Source organism: Alnus glutinosa, chromosome 3 (assembly GCF_958979055.1).
Source record: "Alnus glutinosa chromosome 3, dhAlnGlut1.1, whole genome shotgun sequence".
NCBI lineage: Eukaryota > Viridiplantae > Streptophyta > Magnoliopsida > Fagales > Betulaceae > Alnus > Alnus glutinosa.
In genome coordinates this window covers 764,694-789,063 of record NC_084888.1, presented here as the reverse complement: position 1 = coordinate 789,063, position 24,370 = coordinate 764,694, and the positions used below count along the sequence as shown (strand labels likewise).

At 35.9% G+C, this 24,370-nt stretch overlaps 3 protein-coding genes across 3 annotated transcripts; 2 read left to right on the top strand and 1 right to left on the bottom strand.

Moving 5' to 3' along the window:
- Positions 1–179: 179 nt before the first annotated feature.
- On the top strand, positions 180–3,396 carry LOC133863770 (putative pentatricopeptide repeat-containing protein At3g47840). Its single transcript, XM_062299858.1, has one exon. It carries the CDS (start codon positions 200–202, stop codon positions 2,330–2,332), a length of 2,133 nt encoding a protein of 710 aa, XP_062155842.1. The 5' UTR covers positions 180–199; the 3' UTR covers positions 2,333–3,396.
- Positions 3,397–3,636: 240 nt separating this feature from the next.
- Positions 3,637–7,796, bottom strand: LOC133863771 (lipid phosphate phosphatase epsilon 2, chloroplastic). The gene is made up of 4 exons (XM_062299860.1): positions 7,206–7,796; positions 5,965–6,190; positions 5,172–5,245; positions 3,637–4,232 (listed from the first exon to the last, which is right to left on the bottom strand). The coding sequence occupies exons 1-4, from the start codon at positions 7,530–7,532 to the stop codon at positions 3,993–3,995; spliced, it is 867 nt and encodes a 288-aa protein (XP_062155844.1). The 5' UTR covers positions 7,533–7,796; the 3' UTR covers positions 3,637–3,992.
- Positions 7,797–14,215: 6,419 nt separating this feature from the next.
- LOC133864024 (uncharacterized) lies at positions 14,216–15,568 on the top strand. Its single transcript, XM_062300207.1, has one exon. The coding sequence runs from the start codon at positions 14,474–14,476 to the stop codon at positions 15,263–15,265; it is 792 nt and encodes a 263-aa protein (XP_062156191.1). The 5' UTR covers positions 14,216–14,473; the 3' UTR covers positions 15,266–15,568.
- The last annotated feature ends 8,802 nt before the right edge of the window (positions 15,569–24,370 follow it).

Sequence of the window (24,370 nt, the reverse complement as noted above, 5' to 3'; positions counted from 1 at the left end):
TCTAAGGATTGCTTGGCAATAATATGTTAATGTGCCTATGGAGTATGGACATCAAATATTGAGGTCGGAATTCTCTTCCATTGGGCTGGGCTAGAACCGATATTGGGCTTCAGGTCCGTCTCGTAAAATTAAAGTTTAGAAGACGTTTCAAATTTCTTCCAGTTAAGCGCTCTGCATGGGCGGCTCAATAAGCACAACCATGGTCTTATCAATTAAGCCTCCTTTTAGGAGATTATTTACAGCAGCAACCGTTGCTTGCACTGAATACGGAGACCTCGTGGTTTCAGAGACAATACCTACCCACTTAACCCAGAAACCCCATTTTGTTAATCATGTAAATATGCTTGAAGTCAATGCCCAATTGAAACAGCTAGTGAAAACCGGTCGTCTGACTGATGCTCGCAACATGTTCGATGAATTGCCTTACAGGGATGAGATTACATGGACCAATATGATTTCAGGCTATGTCAACGCCTCTGATTCCTCTGAAGCGTTGGCTTTGTTCTCAAATTTGTGGGTTCAGCCTGGACTTAGGACGGACCACTTCACACTCAGTCTTGCACTCAAGGCTTGTGCGCTAAATATGAACTTGTACTATGGAAAATTATTGCATGGGTATTCAGTAAAGTCCGGTCTTGTGAATTCGGTTTTTGTGGGCAGTGCACTTCTTGACATGTACACCAAGATTGGTAAAATCGATCAAGGTAGTAGAGTCTTCGATGAGATGCCAATAAGGAATGTGGTATCCTGGACTGCCATTATAACCGGGCTTGTTCGAGCTGGTTATAATAAGGAGGGACTGGATTACTTTTCTGAAATGCAGAGGTCAAAGGTGGAGTATGACGCGTATTCATTTGCCATTGCATTGAAGGCATGTGCGGATGCTGGTGCTCTGAATTATGGGAGGGTGATCCACGCAAAAACAATGAAAAGCGGGTTCAATGAGAGCTCGTTTGTGGCTAATACTCTTTCTAACATGTACAACAAATGTGGAAAGTTAGACTATGGCATGCGCTTGTTTGAGAAGATGAGGACACAGGACGTGGTTTCGTGGACAACAATCATAACAACATATGTCCAGATGGGCCAGGAAGAGCACACAATTGAAGCATTTATGAAAATGAAGGAATCAGATGTGAGTCCCAATGAGTACACTTTTGCAGCTGTTATCTCCGGTGCTGCCAATCTTGCGAGAATTGAATGGGGTGAACAATTACATGCCCATGTTTTACGTATAGGTCTTGTTGATTTTTTGTCAGTGGCAAATTCCATCATGACCATGTATTCAAAATGCGGGCAGTTGGCATCAGCTTCATTGGTATTTCATGGCATGAACAGAAGAGATATTATTTCATGGAGTACCATAATTGCAGCGTATTCTCAAGGAGGTTATGGGGAAGAAGCCTTTGAATATCTTTCATGGATGAGAAGGGAAGGACCAAAACCAAATGAGTTTGCTTTTGCCAGTGTCCTGAGTGTATGTGGAAGTATGGCAATTCTTGAGCAAGGGAAGCAACTGCACGCTCATGTCTTGTCCGTTGGGTTAGAGCGTACAACTATGATACAAAGTGCTCTAATTAATTTGTATTCTAAATGTGGGAGTATAAAAGAAGCTTCAAAAATCTTTGATGTGACGGAAAATGACGATATTGTGTCATGGACTGCCATGATTAATGGTTATGCTGAACATGGGTGCAGCGAAGAAGCCATTGATTTGTTTGAGAAGATTCCCACAGTAGGTTTAAAACCAGACTCTGTGGCCTTCATAGGTGTTCTTACTGCTTGTAGCCATGCTGGACTTGTTGATCTTGGCTTCCACTACTTCAATTTGATGAGTAACGAGTACCAGATAAATCCTTCAAAAGAACACTATGGCTGCATGATTGATCTCCTCTGCCGAGCTGGACGATTAAGTGATGCAGTGAGCATGATCAAAAGCATGCCATTTCAACGGGATGATGTTGTTTGGTCTACTCTGCTTAGAGCATGTAGGGTACATGGAGATGTTGACGGCGGAAGACGTGCTGCAGAGGAGATTCTTAAATTAGATCCAAATTGTGCAGGGGCTCATATTACTCTGGCTAACATTTATGCCTCCAAAGGGAGATTTAGGGAAGCAGCAAATGTAAGGAAGATGATGAAATCAAAAGGGGTGATTAAGGAGCCAGGATGGTCTTGGATCGAGGTCAATGATCAGGTTTGTGCATTTTTTGCTGGGGATCGATCTCATCCACAAGGTGAAGATATATTCTGCATGTTGGACTTACTAGCTTCAAGGACAGAAATTGCAATTCAGGAAGTGGGTTCTCTTTCGAATGATGTGGAAGATTAGCGGAAGGCAGACACATGCTTTTATTCCTTTACAGAATTAAGGTAATCTCTCCATTGATGCAGTTGCTTATTCAAGAGCTGCAGGTCACAAACAATAGCAAGGAACCATTTTTCAGTCAGAAGCCTATATTTGTGTCAAAAAAAATTATTGTTGACCATGGATGAGATTGAGGTGAGCTACATGTGTATTTGGTTATAAGAGAGTTCATGAAAAGCCGCTTGTGTCTTGACAGAATCTACAAAAATGGCTTCTTCGGCTGCAGCTCCAAAATTATGATTAATATGCAAAACTGGACCCCATGCCTCATTGAATGGGACACAGGATTTATGCTGTGAAAGTGAGCCTTAACATTGTTCACTCTTTACTCCAGAGGACGAACAATCATCCATTACTGTCTGCATGGAGGATTTAGAACGGTGGGAGTCAAACATGTTGGCTTGTTAAGACTGAGCTCTCTTTTGTTGCTTTGTGGGTAATAGACTTATTTGATACAGAAACTCTGGACTTGTTGGAAATGCATCTTAAGTAATCCTGATATTTTGGAAGAGGTCAAAGAAGAGAAAAGGAGCTCAAATAGTATGACGGTCACAAAGATGTAGGAGTTCGAAAAATGCAGCAACGCTCATGGAAGAGGGTTTGATCGTTACCCTTGCTCTTTTGTTGTAATAATTCAGTCTACGGTTACTTAACCCGAGAGAGAGAGAGAGAGAGAGAGAGAGAGAGAGAGAGAGAGAGAGAGGGAGGGACGAGACGGTAATGGACCTAATTTCAGTCGATGCTTTTGTAAGGAGTGACAACAGTTTTCAAAGAAAGGTGGAATCAATACAAGGAAATTAGTTATTGGCTGAGTTCTTGAAGAAGATCCAAGTTCTCACTAATTTTAATTCTTTTCAAGTTCTCACGAGACCACCCCATGGCCATTTGGGGGTGGCTGATCTTCCCATCCCAAATGGCCGATCAAAGGGAATTTTTGCCACCCCCAATTGGCCAAAGTGGGTGGCTTGACTATCCCAGCGTTTTTCTGTTTCTTTTTGTTATTTTGTTATTTTTTTTTTTCTCTTTTGTTATATATATATATATATATATTGTTTTTAATTTTTTTTATTGTAAGTGACGTGTCACACTATGATGCTAATGTAACACATTAATGGGTTTTGTCAACTTTTTTAATGGTAGAGACCAATTTTATTTTTCTTGGCCTAATGAGTAATTAATCCCAGTTTAAAACTCAAGAGTTTTTTGTCAAAACTACAATGACAAAAAATGCATTTATCACTTATAATTATTTCCAAATCCCAAACAAGTTCCATAAATCCTCTGATATAATTATAAAATGTCTGATCCAATGAAATAATCCCTTTTCACTCAAATTAACAAAAAAAAAAAAAAAGAAGAAGGAAAATACCAACCCATACCAGCCTATTATGAAATTCTCTAATCAAGAATGAGACAACTTCTCTAGCATACAATTGCTGCCTGAAATTTTACATCTGCTCCTGCCATCTGATTTTCAAGATAGATGGTTAAAAGGCTTTTATTGCATGATGCGTGCATTTGTGTGCGCACACAGACACTCTTAGAGTGGTTCATTAGTTAGCTTCTAGTTTGTTTAGTAAGAAAAGTTGTAGAAAACTTGCAGCTCAGCTTGCAATTATATCTACTATTTGGAGAATTGGTCCTCATCCCTAAACCAATTGAGAACCACATATACAAGAAAGCCTAGGCAAAATCCGGCAGCTCCCAGAACAACAATTGTTCGAACCCAGAAAGAGGAAATAAATGCTTGTAGCACAACAGCATCCCAAGACCATGACCACAAAATGGAGAAAATGGATCCCAATATAGCACCCACGACAACTTGGTTTACTGTATGAAATTGTTGTGAGACCCGCAGCCATGACTGCAAACACCAATCACAAAGAAAAACATAAGCATACTTGTCATATCCAATATACAGAACAGAGGCTATAATTCAACCAATTAATCAGGGTCAGAAAAAAGCAAAAGTAATCCTCATTTAACTCATCATTGCTCATTAGTACGTGAACTAATTAATAATATACAAGTTCTCTTCATAACATATATTGTTGTAATAATCAGGTCAGAAATTTTACAGCTTCCTACTTTCTGCATGCATCTTGTAATATGTCTGGATCAGATCTCCAACTCTAGAAGTATTTAAAAATTTATTGAAAATTTCTATTTCCTAGAATTCAAGAGTTCTACTTTCACTATTATGGACTTAAAGAAGGTAATGACCAACAAAAGATACTAAAAAAAGGAACTCAAGAACTACTTGGAGACAATATACCTGCTTGCACACAACACTCATATGTATATAGCACCATTCATCTCAAAACTGTTGTGAATAAGTCTGGAACTATGCACAACTCTTGTCACTAAATTACAGGTTACTAGAACATATTACACACAACACTAGACAAAGGTCTTTTTACACAATATTTATAGAGATGGAGCCCATCTCATAATTCACAAACTAACTTGATGTCTAATTCTTGTTCGGAATGTCAATTATCAATATTTCCACAATGAGTATTCTATGGAAGACCTTATTTTGTTTACTTTTAGAACAAACAGAAGTCGATTGGTCTTATTGGAGGCCATCTGGTAGATTTTTACCCTACTATCCTATAAATATATCAAGATAAGTATGCATCTAGTTTAAAGTTCTGAAATTTGGAAAGTTTTAGCTGGAATAGCCTTACATGGCCTGTTATTAATATTTTAAGAATATGAACATTCACCTATGAAACCTAAGCTAAAAGCATATATAGTATGCTACATTTGACTATAATAAGATCCACGTGAGGATACGTACCAGATATGAACCAAATGCCAGGGTGAGACCACTGATGGTTATCGAAAATTCATTCATCCCTAACCATTCCATAACTGCAATGTAGTATGCAAAAAAAACAAGCATTAAATGTAAGCAATAGAGCCAAAACATATTGATATTTTACTAATATAAAAAGGAAACTGCACATCTATCCTTTATGAGTCCAACAAGGAAACTGCTCTCTCTCTCTTTCTCATCACAAGCACATGCAGGAATCAGAAACAAGTAACAAAGAACTTAAACAGACACTAGACTATGTCTGAGCATTCCACAGAATTGCAATCGTTCCATTTTCTTCCACATATTACTGTAAGGTCTGATCTTCTAACATGAATTCATTCATATGATAGAGCCATCACTAGAAGTGATGGTAAGAGAGAGAGAGAGAGAGAGAGAGAGAGAGAGAGAGAGAGAGAGAGAGAGGGAGAGAGAGAGAGAGAGAATATCAATTCCAGGAATGTAGAAATATCTCCTATAAAATCCTATTAAAGAAAAAACCATTAAGAGGGTATTCTACTCGATATGTTAGGCTGCTAACAATAGAATGGCGTACTCATATTAGTTGCTTCTTTTATTGCTACAACTCCTAAATTATCCTTTTGCAATTCGAGGAGGAATGAGCATATATTTTAGAAAGCACTACAAGTCTCATGCATTATACATTCAGACCTCGCATTTATCATCACACAACAGTACGCACTTGAAGATATATACAATTACATAAAAGCATGAGTAAGTGATCTTAAAGTAAAGAGGGAATGAGAGAAATTACTTGACACAATAGTAAATGCGACAGTGAAGAAGATGGATTGTGAATGTGTAGATGGCATCCCAGGGTCAGATCTCAATGTGGAAACAGGTCGCTCTTGGTTTAGTATCCGTTTGAGGATAATGGAGAGCATAGAATTTAGAACAGACCCCATAGCAGCCCATATGGCTACCGCATCATGCCTCCAAAGAATGACACCACCAAAAAGGCCAGCTACAAGCCACTTGCTCTGTGAATCAACAGCAATTAAGCCATTAAGTCATAAAAGAAGTTACTTTTTCTCACCTTTGCAAAGATAAACAAACAATCACCTCAAAGTTACAAGACCCAAAAACTTGGTATCTACAGAGGTATATTAATATTAACATATGTTATGAAGTAACCTAAACTTAAAGCTATAAAGTCAATAAAGAAGTTGCTTTTCCTCACACTTCGGTTCAGCCCAATCCCACACCAGTCTAACTTTCCAGGAATCTCATACTATTGAAAAGGAATTTTAAAGAGCCTCTTCATTTATTAATTTTTTTATTTAGTTACACAGATACAATGACATAGAATACGGGAGAGGGGATGAATCAAGTAGATGTACAGCACAGAAATATCTTGAGCATGAAATTTACACTGAAGTTCAAAAGGAAGCAAAGGAATCTATATGAGATTAGAGATATGTGTGGTTAACGCCAGGCAACTATCATGTGAAGTGTTTCATAACAGTATCACCTTTTGGATACTATTTATTCATAGCATCTAACCATCTAAATACTCCACATATTTGATGCAAGCACTAATATGAAGGTTGCTTATACAAGCACAATAAGAAATTGAGAAATGCTACATAGACTCCAAAGTAGTAAAATTCAATCCCTTGGATATAGCTCCAACCACGGGTCCTATATATTTCTTATCTCAGGCCACAAATACAATGAAATTTCTCTCATTAGGCAGAGAACAGAAAATAAACTAATGCGAAGAAAGTAAAAAGAATATGGACTGCATTTTCACTTGCAGAATTGTCCAAATTGGCCTAAAACTAAAATTATAGACCTTTTAAGCTCCTAAGGGGCCAACTAACAAAAAAAAATAAAAATCCAGAACAGTTCTTCATTTGATTGTCAGAAAATAATTGCATCAATCAGACCAAATCAATAGAAACCAGAACTCTCGTTTCTGAGAGCACACACGCACAAACAAACATCGACATGAAGAGGAAAAAACCGTGATTGGGAGAATCTAGAATTGCCAACCATTCTATTGAGGGTGGGCTCCAGCCCATCAGCCATAAGCTCCCGACGAAACTTGGGTGACCCATCAACAAAAGTTTCCTGTTGAAGCACTCTAACACCTTCATCACCATCACCACGTTTAAAAGCAGAAGCTTTAACCATTTTGTTCAGACCCTGGACTCTATTTCTCTCACAAACACCTTTCGTTGAGACAAACCCACCAAAAAAACTCGAATTTGACAAGGATAAATCGACAGAGAACGTAGAATTTATAGACTTGAGCATAGGACGATCACTGGGAAGGACTCCGAAGGACGGTTTGCGCAGCACGGTGAGGGTTGGTATCATTGCTCTTCAGTGGGAACAGAAAGACTAAGGAAGTGAGAACAAGGAAGTACCGTGTGGGGGCAATGGTTAATTGCTTGGCTTCACTGAAACCCAAGGGGCAGGAGACTCAGGAGTCAGGTCTGGTCAAATCAACTAGTGGTGATTGGCATGACAACCTTCGAAATCAGGTATGTGGCTGAACCCCTTGGGGATCCTCTCCAATTACCAAGGAAAGACGTTGGTAATGTCCCAGCCATTAGTTTGGGAATCTGGGACAGAGTTTCCTCAAAGCTGATTAGAAAAAAGTATTCCAAATAAGCATGTGTTTCTTAGTGTAATATAGTGAAAAATAAAATTTTACAATTATCCTATAATATTATCGTCTTAATCAACTCTTAATCGGTCATTGTTTAAAGAAAAAATAAAAATAAAAATCAATAATTGATTTTAACTACTTACATCAACTTTGTAAAATAATTATGAAATAAAAAGAAAATGATATATAAACATTACTAGTTTGTTATATTAAGGATTCCAATGGCTTTAAAAAAATAAAAAATAGATTTTTAATAATTTTTTATTAAAATAATCTAGTATTTTGGGTTTTAGTTTTACTCGAACAAATAAAACTCATAGAGACTCTCTATCCACTAAAGAATTGAAGGATGATAAAGGATGCATGGAAGAAAAATTCAGTCTATTAATTTTGGTTCATTTCTATATGTCAAGGTTTTCTATTACTGTCTTTAATTTAGGTAAAATCTTAATTATTACATTTAAATTAAATAATTTAGATTTTGTTACTTTGACATATATATATATTACCTTCAGAAAATCATTAATATCGTTTGATTCATTATATTTAATAAAATACATTTTTAAAGTAATAAATACTGAAAATAATAAAATTCTAAAACATGATAATCCATCCATTTATGTGGGTAGTAGAATTTTAGGATGACATACTGGAACGACGTGCCATTTGGCACTCGGTTTTGGTGGCAATTTCTGGTTGGGAATGTCTGTGGCCGTCTCTTCCAGAACTTATGACATTTTCAAGTCTTGTCTTTCTAAGGTCTTGTTTTCTGTTACGTTTCCTCCTTGGAGCACTTACGTCAAGTGATAGAATGTGCTTTTGACTGAGTAAATATGCTCCGGTCAACACGTTCGGTGCGTGTTTCACGGCTGGTGGGTCAGGGTCGGGGTCTGAGTGCATGCTAGTAGCTAATTATCATGGCTGAACCGTCTGATCAATTTAATTGAATTAGTCATATTAATCGTATTAAGTTAATTTATATAATTTTATACTTAAAGATTTGGTACGATTCGAAATCGCCAGACGATATTTATGACTGATGATTTTTTACACGACTCGCAAGTCCAATTTGAAATTAGCAAATTTAAGTTAAAAGATTTAATTCGTTTAATTAAATATGTTATGTTATGATTAACTTATATATCACTCTATTTATATTTCAATACGGCTCGAACTCAATAAAATGACATATTGATTGATTGTGATAATTCACCCCAATAATATTTGGGTGTTGGCTTTCTTATTTATAATCAATCACTTACAGAGTATTACTTGATAAAGGAATATATGACAATTAAGTAAAAAATTAATTACACAAAGAAACAAGTAACTTGAAAGGGAAGGGAGATTCGAACTAGTGACCTCCGCTTCATGAGGCGTAGTCTCCAGCCGATTAAGGATGCCTATAATTAAATGTTCGAATTACGAATAATTCGAGTAATTCCTGCAGATCGAGAATACAAGTGCAGGAATCAGTTGTTTTAAATAGTCCGAGATGTAAGGCTCACCTGTCATACTGTTTGGAACAAGTAGGCTTATATGCAATTTAGTAGAAAACTCCGATCTTTCTTTTGCCTAGGCCCAAAATAGGGAACTAAGTTTTAAAGCATAAGGCCCAAGAATGTCTGGAAAAAAGTGGGTTCCCAATATCACCATGTCTAACTTCGTGATGGTCTTGGCGCTGAGAATTGTTTCTGAGACCCAGTTGAAAATGGGCCTAATCTATTTGCCTTGGATTCTGATCCAAACTCGGTTCCAAAAGAAACAAGAAAAAAAAATAAAAAAAATGATCCAACAGTTCACACACATGACTATTTCTGAGAACGAAACATGAAAAAGCATACAGGATTTTATGCTTTATGCTTTTGGTAAAGCAAATAACCAAAAAGAAGTATGGTGGAATGGAATACAATCCACTCGTTCAAACCGCGTAGGGGAATACACGTAAGCTGTCCTAGGGCATATTACCAATGTCGCACAGTATGGGGCAATATGAATTTCTGATTAATGGACTAGAATATATTGTATACAGATAAGGATTGTCTGTAATTTGTTCGTCCAATTATAATTTGCCCGAATTCTTAATTGAAGAGGATTCATACGAAACCTATCTGTCTAGACAAAATGTTCAGGCAACTTGAGGTACTTTTGGGCGGACAAATCTCATCGAAGTTTTCTATCTATCGGTTACGATTTGAATAACTAATTGTATAGAATTCAGTTCTTTTATTTCAAAAATGTCTTTCAAATAAGAAAATTAGAAGGAACAAGTGGTCATGTCATCTTTATGTGGAGCTCACCTAGACCACATATACGGATGCTAAAGAATTAAAAGAAAACTAGCCATGAAAGACTAACTCAAAGCTGGGCATGTCTAACAAGAATTATACATATATTTTCTCAAAGGACTTTACAGGCAAGAAAGTACCATAATGTTCTAAGAAAAAGCTCCTGGTTGGAATAGAAATCACTTTGAAAACCATGATGTTGACTGGGAGAAAGGCACAACTTTCTCTTACCTGGATAACTTAAAATAAAATATACCTCGAAGGAGAACTGGAATAAAGCCCAAATGCAGACTCTTTATATGAACAAATTAATGGAGCTCATAGATTTCTCTATCTTGTTTGAAATTGAGGCCCTAGTAAAGGAATATAAAATAGTCCTTGTTTGGTAGTGGATGATGGGTGGTACTAGCTTCTCTTTCTCCCTCCTTTTAAAGCCAAAATAGATTATTGGAAATTGTTTGATTCAAATTCTCAATAATTTATGCACTATTTCCAGTTTAGACTCTTAGAATAAATTGTCAGGATTTAAAAAAAAAATCACGTTTTGAGAGGAATCAAAGATAATATGAATCTTCTTTTTACAGTATTACTCAATGGTCAGATCATCCTGCACAGGGGTTAGGATGACGCCAACTAAGAGGAGAGGGGGGGGTGCTCATCAAGGTCTAGAGAAAGTGTAAATATAATTTTAAAAGAATATTTTGGAAAATTTAGTTGAAACATAATTCTATTCCAACGTCTTATCATTTTGTACCAAATTGTGGAATATGTCTATGTTTGATAATTGCTTTAAATTATTATTATTATTTGAAAAATAATATTTTGATGGAATACAAAGATAAGAAGTATTTTTTTTATTTTTTATTTTTTATGAGGTCTATATTTGAAAAATATTTTATGCTTTAAATGACCGAAAACGTAAAAGTACGGTCGTAAAAGCAAGTGGAATAACAATTGGCCTAATTAAATAATGCCAGCCTTCGTGTGGACCAAAAAGCAAATAAATAAATGATGGCAGCCTGCAATATCTGAGACCCGGAAACTGAGTTCAGGCTATAAATTGTACTATATATTGTCTTCAGCTCAAATTAATTTTAATTTTTGTCAGTATTAACCTAATAACATAAATGTCAACTGCCAAGTGCAGATTTTGTGTCAGAATTTGGGAGAAACACGCTCTACAACCTCCCATGACACCAAAAGAAAATCTCAACCTGCTAAAAAAAAATTAGGGTCACGGGGCGCCACTGATATAGGTGTTAATAATTTTGAGTATTTTGTTAAAATTTAATTTGACAAACCCTTTGATTTTTATTTTTAAAATTTTTATGTCTTATTAAAATAGTTTTTCAATAAAACACCAAAAATATTAAAATACATTTTAAAAAGATTTATCAAACACCCCCTATGTTTTAGGTTATTTATTAATATTTTTATTTGAAAAAAAAAAGAATAAAAAGTAAAAATTGTTATCAAACTTAGCTTTTGTCTCGCTGTATGTTTCATTGTTAATCATTAATAAAATAAAAAATAAAAAAATGAATAAACTTCAATCATTGGTGGGGCTAAAGTGAAGTGAAGCGACTCAACGACCAATTCATTGGCTTTGGAAGTTGGAAGAACGACTATGGCTGGCCCGCTCTAGTACTGCTCTCCAGCCCCCTAGCCGAGGTCACTCGTGGACGCTACTTTGTCAAAATAAAATCCGAACAACCTAATTTTATTGGTTTAAAGTTGTTCAGGCATTTAGTCAAACAAGTATAGTCCTTGCTCTATAGCTAAATAGATGTATGTGAATGGAGAGAAAAATTGTACTTGTTCAAACATGTATTCAGACGGTTCGCGTCGAACACGTAAAGCCATCTTTTACGATCAGATGTTCTGCCTTATTGCCTCGCATTCGCATGGAACAAGAGTCAAGAGATTGGACAGGATCTCTATCCTCTTATTTAATTGAAGACGAAAATGTTACTCTGAAATTTATGGCTTTATCTGTCGATCGCTCAAAACTGTGTCAAGGTGTTTGACCAGGATGACCAACTTGTTCCTTCACATCTCATAAATGAATTTTATTTATGGTGATTAAATTCGAGCACAAACAATCGCGTGTCTGTCGAGCACCGTACTGCTCTCTTTGTCAGCGGAGCTCTGTTAGTCCTTTTCCCAATAATTTTTTTAAAAAAGAAAAAACAAGGGAACAAAAAAAAAAATATATATTTTTAGATTGCTTGGCCACGAAAGAAGGACTATTTAAGTTTGAGGGACACGTGATAGCGCGCGAAGATTTTCTCTGCGATGTACATCCAGACGTCCACGCTTCTTTGAATGTGTCCCGACCAAATATATATTATTTTTTTTTCCTAAGCGAAGGCTAATCAGTAATCACAGAAAAGAAGAGACCAAGGAGGAAGAGCAAGAATATTTTCTTTTAATGCCACATTTTGTCAATTGAATTTTGATTTTAATTAAAATTACTCTAAAAGCGAATTGACGTATTACGTTGAAAGATAAAAATAAGAGGACGGGATTGAAGAAGAATGTATAGCGCATTTTCTATTTATAATAATTTAAAACTTATCAAACGTGTATTATACATAAATAAATAAGTTATATGTAAAATTAGCCAACCAAGATGAAATCAATAGAACAACGGTGTGTTTTCAAAAGGTAGTTCAATCGGTTGGAGACCATGCCTTAGAAAGTGAAGGTCACTAGTTTGAATCTCCTTCTCTCTTCTTATGTGTACATGTCAAAAAATAAAAATAAAAATGAAAAAATAGAACAACAATGCTTGTTTTAACTTCCAAGTGCAAAGCTCATCATGAATACGCATAGGACCCATTTGGTATTGGTCATGATTAGAAGGAAAGGAATGGACCAATTTTGTTTAGTAGTTCAATCTCGGAAAAGAAGAAACTTCACCTAATCGCCAAGTATTTCATTCATATATAGTTGATTTAAAATAACCAACCCTCCTAGGCTCCTACCTACCCACCAGTACTATTTCCTCCAGATCCCAACCACTATTCATTTTCAATTCAAGCATATATATTTACATTAGAGTAATGCTACGTTGCATTTTATTTTATTTCTATTTTACTTTCTTGATGTATTATGTCAATCAGTTTTTAAGTCTTTATTTTTTAACAAATAAAAATATCGTATACAACAAATTTTTTTTTTGTTAGATTAAAAAAAAAAAAGAAAAAAAGAAAAGAGAAAAAGACCAGATATCAGAATCTCTGCTTGAAAAATATAAAAATTCTTAAAAGAGATGGTGATTGAGATTTACTTGTTTCGGATGTATGAGTCCTGCATTTTAGATTATGAGTAATGTTAGAAATTATATTTTTATCTCGTAACTATTTAAAATGTCGACATGATGGTCTCGGCTAATCTTTAGATCTTTTTTTTTTTTGTTTAAAAAAAAATTTAAAGATTAATTAAAATTGTCACATTAATGTGATGAGATAGTTATAAAATAAAAATATAATATATATATATATATATAATATTAATATCATATTACTCGGATTAGATGTGTTCTGCAACCTTCACTAAAAAAGGTGTAGAAAGAGAGAAAATGTTTCGGGCGAGGCGGCGAGCCATAGAAATAGAATGGCTGTTTTGAATGGGTAGACCGTACAGCCACGCCCCATGAGGCAATCTGCTCCAACCAACGGACCAGAACGCACGGGGACTATTCTGAGGCACGGCCCACGTGAAACCCCACGTCTTATCGCATCACGCAGATGCCAAGCACTCCGGCGATCTTCTCGCGTAATAGGAAACCCCACCACGACCAAATTCCACGGCACAAGGCAAAGCAGACACAGCAAACGAAAAGCACGACACAAAAAATAAATAGAAAAAACAACATAAAGAATTACATTAAAAAGCGTCCACGTAGCCTGCCCCACCATCCCAACGAACCGGGTCTGGGACAGTGGGACTGGGTCCTCCTCCTTGATCCATTAATTAGGACCTAAACAATAATTTCAGTTTAATTAGTTGAATATTTTCTCAAAAAAAAAAAAAAAAAAGTTTAATTAGTTGAACATATATGAATGCTGTCGATGTGTCTATAAAAGACGAAGATTTGTCCACGGAAAGGGTTCAGTTCTCCGAGGCGCAAGTAATTGTCCTCAAAGGGGGAAAGGGAAAGCCAGAACCCAGACGCAGACGCCTCACTGCTCTCACTGTACAGCCAGTACTGTTCTTCCTTGGATTTTCGTCTCTGTTTCCCTTCTTCACTTTTCCGGAAAACACTTCCCACTCCGACAACCAATGCCATAGCACAATAAGACTCTTTCAGCTTCACCCATCGCTTTGCTTCTCTCTCTTTCTCTCTGTGTTTGATGGGTTTGTTCGATTTTGACGGATTGAAAGCTCAGAAAGCCTGTGGGAGTTACCAGTCCAAGAACGAAGGTGAGAGAACGAACGCAATGCTTCACATCGCGAAGCTCTTTCGGTACGCGGAGCTGTGTCTTGCTGTGGTCCTCGTCTCGTGGGCCTTCGCTCGGGTCCCTTTCGCCGTTAGAATCTCCGGAGAGTACTTCCGGCAGCTTTCCGGCGTCATCGCGAGCCCTCTCTTCGTTTTTCTTCTCTGCAACGTTATCATCGTCACTCTCCTCGCCAAGTCCGGCCGGTTCTTCTGCCAAAACCAGTCCGGCCACGACGGCGAGACCGAACTCTACGAGGAAATCATCAAAAACAGCGGCGACCACAATAAGTCGCAGTCCGAAACGGTTCCTCCCGCCCACTTGCCGGAGGCCATCGTCTACCATGACAAGCAGATTATTACTGCGATGATCACGACCGCTCGTGAAGACGCCGCTAACATGTTCTCTGACTCGGACATGGACTCGGATTCGGATCTGGAGCATCCGAAGGCGTATCGTAGGACTCAGTCGGAGAAGTTCAACCGCGAGAGTTGTGAGAAGTCTTGCGAAAAGCTCCGGCGATCGGAGACTGAGAAGTGCCGGAAAGGTGTTAAATCCGAAGACACTCTAGCTCCGGAGGACGAGCTAAGCAACGAGGAGTTCCAGCGCACCATAGAGGCCTTCATTGCGAGGCAGTTGACGTTTCGTCGCCAAGAGTCCCTTCCCATCGTTCTACGGAACCAGAGCTCAGTCCCGGTTACCAATTAGCGGACAAAATCGAAAATTTGAAAAAAAAGAAGAAAGAAAAAGAGAAGCAAATTACTGTTTTTACAGTTTTTTAGTTGTTAGTTGTTGCTTCTAAATGCCTACGTACAGGGTTAATTTATGGCCTCTGTTTTTTCCTTGGTGTGTAATTTCTACCAAAGAAAGGATAAAGAAACTGCTCTGTTTTTGGAGGGTTTAATTACTGTAATAGTTTTACTATTTATTAGCTTGGTAAAATGGGTGCACAGGAGAATGGAGATCAATTGATCTGCCATCGTTTGAGTAATACAATTTTTATTATAATTACATGACAGTTTAAATATTATGAAAATGAGTGATACGTAAAATATTATGTAGACTATCATATGGTTTGTCCATCCACAATTTAGTTACCGGCATACCAAGTTTTACATGGATTATTACATTAATCTGTAAAGAATTACAGGAAAAATTGAGGTTATGCAAAAAACACTCTAAATATATGACGTACGAAATTCACAAAAGGATAAACCAAATTGCATACAATTTAGCCAAATGAGTGTTTCCAACAACATAATTGAAAGTGTTTTGATATGGTTTTTAACATGTTCTATAATTTGATGGTGACAGAGGCCAAACAGACTGTGGAAGTTTCAATTATCGAAGAATCTTTTAAGTAGATCGAATAAAATCTCAAAAAGGGTGTCTTGAAAGATGAAATCTTGAGTATTATCTTTTTATTTGAGAACAAAAAAATTTACTAAAGAATGAACGTTGGGGATTTGTTGTTAATTAAGTGAAGATGTATCAAGGGCTGCAGATGACTGTTGACTAATGCTACATTTACCACTCTTTTACATGTATTAGCATATGATTAGAGATATAGTAGCCATTAAAAAAAAGTTAACTACATTTTACCTCCTCTAATTACCATCATTTTGCAATATTCTTCCAATATTTTGAATTTTGTCAATACCCCCGAAATTTACTATTGGATTATAATATTTTATTGTTTTAGAGGCTTAGAGTACAAATGTCAAAGTAATAAAATGAATTAAAAGATCCAATCTTATTTAAAGAAAATAAATAAATAAATAAATTTGATCCATTACAAAAAAATAATGCTTTACCTATGATATAACGATAAATTATAAGTCATTCATTAATAGATCCAAATATCTAGTCATTTACTTTTTGATTTGCTAACAATTCAAATAATAATTGTGAGAGTGTTCTGTGTAACTCATCTGTTTGAACAAGAGAGCGGACTACCTGTTATATAATAGATCATGTAAATTTTTTATTTTTATAAAAAAAGTCTTATAAAATTGGTAAAAATTTTAACCTTTTGTTAAGTAACAACAATTTTGAAGGACTGATTGTAAGGATAAAAAAATCTAAACGGTCACACCAAGTGTACTCAATGGTACCACTGAGGTTTGTCCCACTCAAAGAAAAGTCTTGTATATCTATTAGCACCAATCATCACAGAATTATGCCAGAAATATTTTCAAACTGTACTTTACTTTCACTGTCCCTGTAATCTCTCCTGGAAAAGTAGCTTTTAATAGAGTGATCTTCGTTTTTGTGAGCCTACCCTTAACTTTTTTCTTCCCCTTTGAATTATTTTTCAATTTCTTTTCCTCCACTCTTTGGGGGCAGTAATGATTAATTCCACAATAAAAGGCCTATTGAAAATGGTGGCTGCATTTTATATATATATATATATGTCATCGGATGCTAAAACGGCCTTTACAAAACCTATAATACACCTTTTGCTTTCCTTAATCTTCTTTTCATTTATTTATTGTGCCAAAAAAAAGATAACCAAATTTATTTCTTTTCTCAGGAGGGAGTGGTGGGTGCCAACAGACGGTGCCTTTTGTGTGAAGGAATGCATGTTAAAAAGTTTAGGGTTTCCATTATAGTGTTGTAGCTTGCTCTTCTTAGTTCTTATCCATTAGTTGGATAAGTTTTTCCCTCAATTATTTTGGCGAAGGCCAAGACAAATTCCTTTTTTGTCTTTTGGAATAATATGAAAGGATCATTCTAGATCATCTTATTGTTGTGGCTTTGACAGATGCAAGAAATCAAATTCAATCAGGAACCAAACGTGAAAGAAGCTATGAAAACCTTTTCACATTTCTTGTTCAAATTACTAACGACTCGAGCAATAAATTGTTGAAAATCCGAAAACGGTTGGCATGTTTCTAGCTATACTAGGGTTGGCAATTGGGGTAAACGAGTCGGGTTCGGGTCAACCCGGCTGACTCGATTACATAAACAGGTATAACCTGATCCCGACCCGATTATTAATCGGGTTGAACACTGTGACCCGAAAAACGACCCGATTGTAAATCGGGTTACCCGACACGAACCCGATTGACATGTTTATTTCCTCTGAAGAAGAAGCTTCGGCTTTGTCTGAAGAAGAAGATGAAGCTGAAACAGAGTTTGGGTTCGTCTTTGTCTTCGTCTTGATGACCCAACAGAAACCCATGTCAAAATGACCACAAAACCCAGATCCAAGCCTGTCTCGTCTCAGTCGTCCATTTCCGACTTCCCTTGCCTGTGAAGAAGAGTTTAGAGAGAAAGAAATATGACTTTCCCTTGCTTGGGAAGAAGTGTTTAGAGAGACAGAGAAATAGAAACTAGAAAAAGAACAAAGCAAAGGATAAAGAAGAAAACAAACTAAGTTAGAAACAGAGCAAGCTCTCGGTTCTAATTCTTTCCCTCCCTCTCTGTATGCACTTTTTGTTCTTTCTCAAATCTTGTTCCATAGCTAAAGGATTTAGCCCTGAGAAATTTGGCCCACTAAAGGATCTCACTAATCGTAGGCAAGGGAAGTTGAAGACTCACTAATTCGTCCATTTCCGAGACCGATAGCAAGGATTTGTCGCCGATTTCTGAGACCGATAGGCAATAGCAAGGATTCGTCCAAGGGGCGTCGGAGCCAAGCAATGTGTACTGCGTGCGTGCGGTGCGGCTAGGGGACGCTAGGTTTTCTAATTTTCTTTGGAAGTTTCAGTATTAAAACAAAAAACAAAAATAAAAAATCAAACGGGTCATAATTGTGTCTGGCGGGTCACCCCGCGAGTTGACCCGCCAGACACGATTATAAACGGGATTCGATTAAGACCCGAACCCGATTACCCCAAACCCAAACCTTGTATTTTCATATCGGGTTCGCGGGTCGTGTCAAAAATTGCTAACTCTAAGCTAGACGTTGATCAATTTTTATTTTATTTTATTTTATAATTTTGTTGTTATTTATGAATTGGAACCCTTTGATTGGTAGTTTATAATTGAGAATCCTAATTAATGCTCCCAACAAGTAATTAATATAAACTGGGCCCCTTTTTATCTCTCTTGGAAACTGCAAATGGGGACTACTCACTATCTGGATTCCTATAATAACAGCTGCTAATGGAAGTTTAGAATAAGAAACCCATTTGACAATGACTTGATGAATATATATTAGAGTACTCTTTGTATATATTTCCCATCTTTCTACTCTTAAATTAGCTTCAATATGCCTGTGTTTGAGGTCCCACGTGGGAATTTGAGCTAAGCTATATATTCTCCAAATCCACTCCTTCATTAAACTATAGATTAAGTAATTAATAAAATAGAATCAAGCTATATGAACCAGGAGGGCCAAGAAAAATTTATGTAACAACTTTTAGAAACTTCATCCACCAGCATTAACAAAATATAAATGGATCAATGATGTAATAATATGCGGTTCTCCATGCTTCAGCTTTTCATGACAATTCAAGCCTTAAAATGGGGGCATCTAGTCCCTCAACAGTCAACAGTTTGTTTGGATATAATTTTTTTTATTTATTTTTAAATAGTTTTTGAGTTATTGACATTTGTTCTTAGAATATTTGCTGAGTTATGGGCTGGCAAGTCCAAGTAATTCATTTATTGAGCCCAAGATAAACCCCTTAATAAGAGAATACTTCAGGTGCGTAATAGAGAATCAATTCCCAAACAACTATTATTTTACACGGGTACTTAATAGCCATGATTTGACTTTAATGGTAAACCGTGTCTCAATCAAAGTATACGTGAGATGAGATGAACCACACGGGAAAGATCAAAGATAGATCATGATATAGAAACCGACGGGAAGCAGTTGCAAATAAGCCACTATAGAAGATAACTCACAACCAGGTAAAAGAGACTTTTGAACCCGGCACAAAACTGTAATTTATAATTTTCTCCAAATTTCTTGTAACACGAATGATTCTCATTGAAATCTTTGTCCAAAAGACATGGCCATGGATAAATGATGAGGGTGTGAGCTAAGAAAACATCCCTAGTCATCGACAGCTTCATTACAGATCATTTTGTTGCAGACTGCAGGAGACTCGTAGCACAGAAATATCTTTGCGTCAAAATTGGTTCAACTCTCGATATGCATTTTGATTGACATGAAATAATTTACCCGCTTTAATTGATTGAATGCCCGAAAGGAAACGTTGCTGCTTGTACAATACCACGTGTCTACCAGGAAACACATCCCATATTAAGTAACACAAGGGCCCCGAGTAAAAGAGCAAAAGGTAGACTCATCAGCGCAAGCTTCAAGACTGTCATGAAGGTTGCTGGACAAAACAAAGATTTGGATGTATAGAGCTGTCTTCCACTTTGTTGACTACTTAATTTAAGCTTGGACGGCCGGTGTGTCGGCATTGCAACTTTCACTTTCAGCCGGTTGATTTTCAGTGGCACTGTTTACAAAATTACAACTAGGCTTTTGTCTGTCATTTTCAATTCCCCAGCAAAGGGCGAACACAAAATTTGAAGTGTTTATTTGTAGGATTCAGAAATGATATATCATATACAATACAACAAATTAAAAAAAAAAGAAAGTGGCCGGATAGTTGTTGGGGCGTCCAAACCACCCACCTTTTACGGTGGTGATTTGGCCACTTTAAAACGAGCCGTTAAGATGGTTCGGCCACCCTCAAACTGCCCATGGTATTGCACGCTATTTGAATCCTTATCGATGTTGAGAAGGGTTACCAATTATTGATAGAAATGAGATTGCAGAAGATTTGACAGTAAGAACTTAGAATAGGGAGATAAACTAGCTAGTGTAGTAGTGATGGGTGGTAAGTGGTAACTTTCCCGTGAGAGATGCTTTTCACTATTTCCCTACACACTTGTATGAAAAGGAAAGTGGTGAGGTAAGAGGTTGGTGTTGGGGGCCATGTCTAGGCCTAGGGACTAGGGGGGACTGGCTGGAATGTAGGAGTGGAGGTTCTTGAATAAAGATTTGTTGGCTTCTGCAATTGACAGCCTTTATAGCTTCTGGTTTTGAGGCCCCTTGCTATCTCAGCCACCAGCTAGTGGGTGTCACCGTCAATCTATTTGGTTGTCTGAATGTCGGTTAATATTGCAGTGGTGGCAATGTGGCATTAAGCAAGCTCAACAAAATCGTTTCTTTCTTACTTTTTCATGGAGATTAGTTATACGACTTGTTTTATTGTCATCCATATGTTGTGTGGCTGCATATTCTCTGACACAAAAATCCCATTCTTGCTTAAAGTTCAGTGAATTCATCATGATTTAGTTAAGCTCTAATTGCCCATTCGGTTTAGTGGGCACTAGGACTTGAGCTCTATTCTCAAAATGAGAAGTACTCATTGTTTGTTGGTAAAATATCGTCTTTTAAGTTATACTGATGTCTTGATGGGGTTGAGTTAGACTATGGCTTATATTATTTTGAAGAAGCGCTTGTGATTTCCTACTTTTGCAAGTCGTTTAGACCTCTCCCGTTGAGATTTCAATAGGTAGAAGCTATTATATATATATTTTAAAAAATAAACTATAATAAATTCGAAATCCTTAGGAGTTAACCACTATGAGGCTTCACACACTAGTAGTTACACAATGTTATACATTTTGTTATAAGAAGCACATAAGCAGTTTGCATTTGTCATTTCCTAGTTTAATAAAGTAATGATTGAACACCATCTAAAGACACAACTTTTTACCACATTGCCTATGTGGCAAGGTGGTCTCCCACTACTTTTTGAGTTTTTTTATTTTTTAAAGTTGTATCTTTGGGTAGTGTTCAATCATTACTCAGTTTGATATTGACATTATGATGAATCCATCATCCATGGTCGTTGAGTTGATGATGTGGTATTTCCTAAAATAATTTCATTTTAAACTATGCTTTAATGACGTTTATAGTCCTTTAACAGTAGGCGAAGCCCAAGGAAGAGGATGAGCCCATTTCCGACTCTGAGTCGAAAGGCTGAGCCCAATGCACTACGAAAGGTTCGTACCATTCACCAGCCGTTGGTGGAATTGAGCCACAGCCCAAAACGCCCAATAGGCTGCACTGCATTTGGGCCACGTGACTATGTCATCCTTATCAATAGTTAGAGCATTCCTATTTCATATTATACTCACCAAAATAGTTTTTAGACAAATATTTAAAAATTCCTTTTCATATAGCTTGAGAAAAATGGTAATTTTTGTTTAGCGAGACCACCAAGGTTGCTAAGAATTGTTTGCTCACCAAAAGAATAAAAAATAATCAATTTTTTCTTTATTTTTTTACCTTTTTTTTTTTTTTTTTCACACTTAAAGCAAACGTTCATTCTAACAAAAACAAATTTTCAAAATATATGACCGTTAGGATGAGACAAATATTTAAAAATATGACTGTTAGGAAAAAGACAAATTCTTAAAAATATGACCGCTAAAATAAGACAATATTTAGAAATACAACCTTAGGAAAAATACAAATATTCAAAAATATAAGGGTTAGAGAAAAAAATAAAGAAATATTTAAAAAACAATATTTAGATAGAATAGTAAAAATTGATAGCTAAAATAATGAGACCGGTAGAAGTGCTTTTAAAAAAATAGATAATTAAAATAGAGAAATGTGAAAATGAGTGCAAAACACATGCTGCAATATGAACACAAGTTGATCAAGGAATTGCTATTTGTCCATCTTCGGTTCATAATCTTCTTCGAACTATCACAAAAGTGATGGGTTTAATTTTGTTCTTTACCCATTTCTTCATCCACCGTTCTTCCATACTTTGAACAAAGTTTTTCTGAAATAGAACAAACAAACGAACCTAGGATTGTAATTGATTCAGAAGTCACCAGATGAGAATGCATGCATGCTGGAGTCAATCTTTATCTATTAGTGTTAGTGGTAAAGTCTATCTTATTTTCATCTGTTCGTGGCTGTGTCCGTCTCAATTGGGTTAGTACTTGTTTTGGTAGACAGTTCTATCTTTTATTTCAAATTATGAGTTGTTATCTTGGTTGGTAGAAGGGTGATCGTGAGATTATCTAGGGAAGTTATCTCTAAGTGTTATCTTCCGGTTAGGAGTTCATATTAGAATCTTCTATTTAAAGAGTTATGGGTGAAAGTAATAAAGCATGTAAATTTTAACCACTAGTTTTTTTTGTTTTTTTTTTTTTTTAATTTTAATTTTCTATTTTTTTTTTAAAAAAAGTTAGCAACCATAAGCAAGAATAAGATGCAAGACTTTCGTATAAATGTCATTAAGATCATTCAAAATCGACCTTTTATTTTAACTCTCTTATAAAATTTTAACAAAACTCACCAAATATATCATTTAACAAATACTTTAAATGTAAATAGTTCAAAAATGAAAATTCAAATTTTTAAAATTTTTTTTTTCTTTCATATTTTTTCTTCTTTTTTATGTGATAAATTACGCCGCAACAAGATTTTTTTTTTTTTCCCTGTCTGCGTTCGGGCCATTTCTCCCTCCCCTCCTCCCTCTTTTCCCATTAGTGGTGAAGACCCCATTTCGTTCCCTGCTTCCTAGTTTTTGTCATATATCTATATATAAAAAAAAGAGGTAGATTTTTAAAATAAAGAGTCTTAAAAGTTGGTTTTATCAGTAAAATTGAATATTTAATTAAAATAAAAAAATATTTAGAGAGTTTAAAATTTGAGGAGTGATTGGTGTATAACAGTTATGTAATTGTTGTGCATCATTCAAGAGACATGTGATGGGTCTCACGTGGGATTCATGTGGTAGAACCCACCACATGGGACCCACCCCATGTTTCTAAGACTTTGCACAACAGTTACACAGTTGCACAACTGTTGCGCAAGAGTCATTTTCCTTAAAATTTAGTAATTTTGAAAAGTGACAAGATAAATTAAGGGATAATTGTACCATTAGTCTCATGGTTCGCCTAAATTACAAATCATTCTCCGTGGCTCAAAAAGTTCATGGAGAGTCCTTGTGATAAACTATAATCACAAATCAGTCCTTAAACACGTTTCCATCTACCAAGTTTTTTTTTTTTGAACATTCCATCCACTAAGTTAACCGATTTCGTTAGTCAGCCACGTCACACCCAATAGGAAATCGACACGTGTCTATTACAATAAAAAAATATAAAATCTAATAAAAATATAAATAAATAAAACAAAAATATTTGTTCTTCTTTAATATATATATATATATATATATATATATATATATATATATATATATATATATATATATATATATATATATATATATATATATATTTGTTTTTAAATGTGAATCATGAAAAGAAAGAAAAAGAAAGGGATAATTGCATCGTTAATCCATGTGGTATGTCATAATTATTTTTCACTTCCCATAATTTAAAAAGTTCATGGGAAGTCCTTGTGGTTAGCAATAATTACAAATCGATTATGGCGTTAAATTCCGTTAGAATTTTTAACAGATTCCGTCAAATGCCACTTGTCGCCAATAAGATGGTGACACGTGTCCATTTTAATAAAAAATATAAATTTATTAAAAAATAAATGAATAAACTTATTTTTTAAAAAAAAAACAAAAAAAGAAAAAGAAAAGAAAAGAAAAAATGGGGCAAGGGGTGGCTGGGCCACCCCCAGTGGCCGCTGGGGGTGGCGTGCAGCCACCCCTAGTAGTAGATCTATCGTGTCGCCATTTTATTGGCGACACGTGGCGCTATGTGGCATTTGACGGAATCTGTTAAAAATTTTAACGGAATTTTACGTCAATGATTAATTTGTAATTATTGCTAACTACAAGGACTTTCCATGAACTTTTTAAATCATAGAGAGTGAAAAATAATTATGACATACCACAT